The sequence below is a fragment of the Athene cunicularia genome (genome assembly GCF_003259725.1).
Source record: "Athene cunicularia isolate RWA chromosome 1 unlocalized genomic scaffold, athCun1 chr1_part1, whole genome shotgun sequence".
NCBI lineage: Eukaryota > Metazoa > Chordata > Aves > Strigiformes > Strigidae > Athene > Athene cunicularia.
Genome location: NW_020799091.1, coordinates 97,131,061 through 97,137,759, shown reverse-complemented (window position 1 = coordinate 97,137,759; position 6,699 = coordinate 97,131,061). Strand labels below are relative to the sequence as shown.

Genomic DNA, 6,699 nt, shown 5'->3' with positions numbered 1-6,699 from the left:
GGTGGCGCCCCTGCTCCCCCCGAGGCCCTGCGAAGGGCCACCCGCCGCCCCGGAGTGAGAAGGAGAGCGCGCTTTGGTTTGGAGCAGGCGTTACCGACCGCCCGCAGGAAATGGAAATCGATAAAGTTCAAAACTACCCCGTGTGGAGGCGTTTCTTGAAAATTTTGTTCGTAGTAGGTGATGTCCTATCAGCTGTTTCGGAATCACTGATCTACCTAGAAAATAGTTACCCAGTTATATCACAAACCCCATTGTTGTTACACTTGCTCCTCCTCCCTGTTAGCTATTTCGCATTTTGCCTGGCGTTAAATGAACTCGAGTAACATTATATGCTAATCACCTGTAGTACTCATTTTACAGTTCAGTTATTTCTGAATTAGGAGTGCTTAACATTTTCATAAACCCACATTTACTGTAAACTCTTTTTTAAGGGTTCTCAGACTGAAACTGTACATGGGAAGTTTCAGCTTCAGTTATGCTTTTCTGTGTAGGAAAATTAGAGACCTACTGCACCATATAATGCAGTAATGGAAGCACTGACACGGTTTTAGTTCTGATACTATGTCGAGCAATTGCAAGACGACTTTATTTAAAGCAAAGTTATGGCTAAGGGTGCAATAATTTATTTCCCATTATAATACTTCTACAAAATTTGATTTATGTTCCAAAAAAGGAAAAAAAAGCAAAAGCAAAGAGTAATCTGGTTTCAATTACATGCTGTAGAATCGTTAGTAGGCCAGAGAATAATTTGGAATATTTTCTTGTTGGGGCAGCACTATAAGAACATGAAGCATACAGGGTTTATTGCTTCTCTCTTGGTTCAGTAACCCCAAAGATGAATTAAAAGAGGCGTTTGTTTTATCTGTGTACTGTAAAAACTATTTTTCTCTTCCAAATATATTTTCCAATGATGTGTCCAATGATGTATGTGTCGATAGAAGCTTCCTAAATTGGTTAGACATAATGGATACTTTTAGACTGAATATATCAGATACTTTTTTAAAAAATGCCTCAGGTTGGACACTGAATAATCAAGGTACCCCCAAACCAATAGTTTGTGTGTCCAAATCCTGGCCAGTTTGGGCTAACCTGTACCATTTGCAGCATATTTTTTTTTTTTCTTGTATGAATTGCATATGACTAAATTATTCTTCAGTTTTTACCCACACAAGTGATATTTCCCTTCCAGTCAATATCCCGTCAATATGAATGTGTAGGATTGGATCTGAAGTTTGCATTGTGAATTACTGTTAGTTGAGATTCACACACTGTAGGGATACAGCTTAATGAGCATAAATATCTCTCTTCGAGTGTGATAAAGTTTTGAATGCTGTTTTAGTTTACTTTCTTTTTCTAAGTTTGCATAGTTACACAGCAGACAGTCCTCTCTTCAGAAAGACATTATTTAAAATATAGTCAAAGAACTTTAAAGCGTTGCTTACGGTATCATTAAATATATTGCAAATAGCAGTAAGCTGTGTCTGCCAATTATGCCATAAAAAATGGCTTGCATATTACTAGACTTTCCCTTAAGTACCACATAGCTCAGGATTTGTACTAAGTGCTAAAATAACCAGAATCAACAGGAGAATGTTAACTTGAAGTGAAGTAGTAAAGCTAGCATCTGTAGGGGGAATGAATTGGATTTCACAAAGTGTTCGTGTGTCATGGAGTTTGTAGGAACAACATCGGATGAAGGTTTCTGCTCTTTAAATTTTGCTGCTATTTGCTGCTGTTGAAGTTGGATAGCAATCTTCCTCTGAACGACTTTAATTTTTTTTTTCACTATAAATGATTTAAACAGAGTGCTTGCTTTTTACCCTACATCTTTCTCTTTTCCAGACTTTGGATGGCTTTGTTTTCGTGGTAGCATCAGATGGCAAAATAATGTACATCTCAGAAACAGCATCTGTACATCTTGGCTTATCTCAGGTATGAGTGATTTATTCTGTCCATCTGTTAAATACAGATACTGGATTTGGAACCTAACACTAGTGTCTTGCCATGTATATAATGTCATTGGTTTTTAGGGGTATTTGAAGCTTCGACTGACAAATGGCCTTACTTAAATATTCAAGATTCCTTTACTTACAACCACATCATGACTGTCTTTACATCTTTTCTCGTTCGTTGTATTTTACTCCTCATTACCTTTAAGAAGGATAATAAATAATATGATATTGCAAATTGCAGATATACACAGAGTTTGAAACCCAAACCTGTTGCCTGTGTGGTAACGCTATACGTCTGAAATAAAGTTTAAAATTCAAGTCTATATGTTTTAGATTGTGTAAGATATTGAGACTTGCTATGAAATAGAGAGGAAATCTGATGTGGAACATGAGTTTTATGGTAAATGTGCTTTAGGAAAAAAAGGGGGGCAGATTTATGAGTGTTCACATGGAATTCAGGGTAGTTTTTCCTGAGTTTTTCCAGCTCAGTGGTCTTTTCAGTAAAGCGTTTTATATGGTTGTGATAGAACTCATAAAACTCAGTTTACTACTGTTCTGCACAAGAAGTATAAGGGTTTTTTATTGTTTTTTTTCTTAGAAGGACATTTCTAATTTTTTGCCTTCTTGGGATAGGCACAAGGGCAAATAGCCTGAATTTATTGCAGAGTGCAAGTTTCCATGCCTTTCTGCGTAAATGTATTACACAAAGTCATTGGTAGCACCTGACCTAAAGCCTGCCGAAGTCCAGTAGACAGACTCCTAATTAATTTCACTGGACCATGGATGAGGCTTGCAAGAAATAGAAGTGTTTCTTCAGAGCCAGTTACAGCTCAGACACTTGTCAGAGTTAAATAAAGCGAAATAAACTTAGTAGCAGAGAGAAGAACTAGGAGATCAAGGTGAGAGAGCAGGATGTTCTAAAAATGTCTGGGGAATATGTCCTGTGGCTATTCCAATAAACAGAGAAGGGCCTGAGTTGTGGGGATGATATGTGTACTTTAACTTTGGTGGCAACTAATATTTTTGAATGAAAAACTATGAAGTTCTTTGCATGTGTGTTTATAATAGTGATATTAGAAATAGTAGTTGTGAGAAAAAATTTAAAAAAAAAAATATTAAAAGCACGTATATAATCTCATAAACACCACTTCTGAATCCGAAGGCAACTGCAATCTCTGGTTTTGTACTCTCTTAGAAAAAACAATTTTGAGAGTCAGTACTCTGTGTGGATACTTTTTTTTCTGCCAACTTTAAAAAATGTGTCCAGGGAACATTCTTAGTTCAAGCAGTTTGTTCAACTGAGTCTGCTACCGCATATTATTAGTTGTTTCATAACATTTAATGCACCTTCAAATTACTTCCAATATTGCTTTGTTTTAGAATAAACTTTCCTAGAGAATGATCATAATTTCCACTCTGAATTGACAGTCTTATTAAAAGTTTTTCTCACCCTAACTTTTTTAAAAGATCCACCACAGTTCTGACTGCTTAAATAGATTCATTTAGTCAGTACAATTATTCCAAAGCACTGAGTGTTCCCATCTGTCCTTGCTGAATAATTGTCTCGTGCTGCTTGCTGTTTGATAAGTGCTAACTGATCTTCCAGGTTTTGTTCAGAAATTGTTTCTTCCTTTTCTTTCTTTTTGAGGAACATCAAGTCATCAGATCTTGTAGGTCTCAGTAGTATCCAGTCATCTGGTGAAATTAAAGAACCACGGGATCAGTAGTGCACTAAATAGACTTTGTCACGTTCAAGGAGAGGGGACTGAAACTGTCATACAGGCTTTAGTCATATTTAGCCCTCACGGCCATCTGCACAGTCTGAATTCCATGTGCATTGCACATTAAATATCTATAAACCTTAGTGCAAGAGGTGTCGAGGAAAACCAGACGATTCGGTCTTATAGAAGTCAGTTTAATAAGCAAAAACACAAGTATTTCACTTTAGCAGAGATTTGCAAATGAATAGGCTGTATCCTTGAACTCCCCAGAAAGCTACAGATTAGAGGGACAGCAGGATGTGAAATTTAAGGGCATGTTTTAGACTATTAAAATACTAAGTGCTCCAGCAATTTCACAGTGCAGAGTTTTTTTATTTATAAATAGAACCCCCAGCTAAACAAGGCACTGATTTTTCCCCCTCTTTCCTCATACTGTTTTATCATCTAATCTGTTCTTGTTATTTCTCAATGTTCTATTTTTGAAGGGACAATTTTGCTTTAAGTAGTACTGGCATTAATAGTAGGCTGCTCCTACATACTAGGATATTAATACATTAACACTAGGATATTCCTGTAAGCTTCCCAGGGCTCTAAATGAGTTCTTGTTCCTACTTTGCTGGAAATCACTGGGAGTTTTGCCACTGACATCAACAAGAATGAGATTGGTCTGTAGAAGCAAATTCTGCAAGTCTCCTTCACCAAGTCATAATCCCACACTATATTTTCAACAAGTGCTCTTACAGAGCTCCAGCCAATACAAGCTGAGACCAGAGTGATGATGATTGTAGAAAATCTTTTAGAGTGTTCATAGAAAGGCCTTTTTATTAAGTAATTTGACAATTAACTAGTCCACACATCAATTTCCAGTTAAAGTGCATTTTGTTTAAAAATATATATTTAAATTAAATAAAAAGTCCATTTAAAAATATTTTGCAGGATATTCTTGGAGACCTGCTATAGTAGCCTTTATCTTCTAGTTGATCTTGCATTTAACTTCAGCAGAAAGAAATCAGAGCTCCTGAATAACCCTTCACTGACTGCTGTAGTTAAGCTAGTTTAAGATTTTAAAACAACATAAAAGTTTGTGTTTTAGCATCACTTCGTCCGCTTCTGTCTGCAGCATCAGATAATCAGAAACAATATTTCTGAAAAGGCTGTATCTTCATTTGTGGACCTATCACTTAATCTGAGGCTCTGGATTTTCATCTGCCTTTGCTCTCAACTTTTAACAGTAAATATTGTAAATACTGATGGTTAGAACCCCATCCTCCATCTAATTTCGATTGGCCTCAGACCAGTGTTGAACTGACTTGTATGAACTGAGACATCCAATTCCCTGTCTCTTTTTGTCCATGGATAACAAATAGGTTGGAATTCCTAAAATATTTTTTCCCCTTAGAGTCCGAAGGCACAAAATGGAGAGGAAAATCCTCCTAGGAAACAATGGTGAAAGACATATATTTTTTAAAAATTTGAAAGTCTGGAGCTTATTCCAGCCATTTTCTGGGTCCATGAGGGAGCCAGGTTTATCTTTGACTTTTGATAAGTCTTGAAATATTTAACCACAAACATCTGAATTTTTCTAAGGGTTTATTTTACTTTCATCAAATAAGTATATGAAAGGCAAAATATGTAATTATTTGCTCTAGAATCCATCTACTTAGTCCTCTGTGTTTATTATGAATCATTTCTTGGCAGGAAAAAAATGTGCAGCTGAGTTACACATAAAAAAGCTCTTAGTAGGAAACAGCAATATTGGGTAGTAAGCAGGTATTTACAGATATTAAAAAGCTGCATCAAGGAAGCTGGTTTAATAAGCCTGAGGCATGGGACTTTAGAAGGTTTATGAATTGAACCATATAATTTATTTTTTTAAGTTTTCAGTGTTTCATTGTAGGCTTTAAAATAGCATGCATACACTATGCATAGCAGGAGACTGTGGTCAGTTTCAAAATTATGTATACATATTTTGGTTATTTGACTCTCACATAGCCCTCATCTCTTTGCTGACGGCTTTATGTTTCCACTTGCATTTTTTACAGTCAATTTTGGTTTCAGTGTTGTATGTTCGCCTCCCGCTGATTTTGCTGGGGTTGCAGATGCATACATCAGAGTAAAATATATTCCTATGAGTATAACGAGAAAAACTAGTCATTAGTTTGACAAAGCACTTTAGTGTTTAAAATTTAGGTATAAACTCTGGGATACAAATTACAGTTTGGATAAGGCTGTGACCTTGGGTCCAGTCCTGTGAATCCTGTGAACAAACGTGTATTTCTGTGAGTAATTTTTTTGAAATAGGTAGTGACTTTTGGAAAAGCAAGAGATACCCATGAGTTATACTTTGTAAGAGAGTAGATGCGTGTCAATGTGGTTATGATTATGCTTGGTAATAGCAGAGATTCAACAAAATCTTTTGGATTACTACAGGTGATGTTGCTAATCAGGTTGATTGGTGGTGTTTTTGTAAGAAGGTCTTTATATTGAAGGGAGAGACTGCACATAGCCACCCATGAATGATTTTTTGGGGGAATCTGTATTCTTTGATACAATCATTTTAACTTCAAAGGCAAAACATACTCTTCAGCGAAATCACTATTAGTGTCATGAGTGATACTCTTTTTGGTTTGAACACTGACCACAGCTGTGAATTTTTGCAATGATTTTTTTCATGTTCTGCTTTACTAAGCATATAGGCCAATGAAATGCCCATTGCCATATGAATTATTAGAATTTTAAAAAACCCCAGTTTTATGTGTCTGTTGGTGATTGATAGCTATGGACATTTACAATATGTTTTTCCTCATGCAATTAAAAACAAACAGAAGCATTGAGAAGCATGACACACAGTGAGATTGTATATTCTCCTTCCTCCCTTGCCACTAAATCTTGAATATTGGGTCCCCACCTGTTACAATCCTGAAAAGTAATAGCCAGTGCTTTTAAAGGGGAACTATTAGAGAAAATTATATAAATGAAGCAAAGTAGATAATCTAATCCTTCCCTCCCCTCCCCTCCCCTCCCTT

General features: G+C 36.2%; 1 protein-coding gene across 1 annotated transcript in view; it reads left to right on the top strand.

Moving 5' to 3' along the window:
- The window catches only part of SIM2 (SIM bHLH transcription factor 2), a 56,715-nt gene that overhangs the window by 11,066 nt on the left and 38,950 nt on the right, over window positions 1-6,699 (top strand). The window contains exon 2 of the mRNA XM_026846525.1: window positions 1,843-1,932. Coding sequence (XP_026702326.1) covers window positions 1,843-1,932 — 90 coding nt within the window. The remainder of the gene's footprint in view (window positions 1-1,842; window positions 1,933-6,699) is intronic.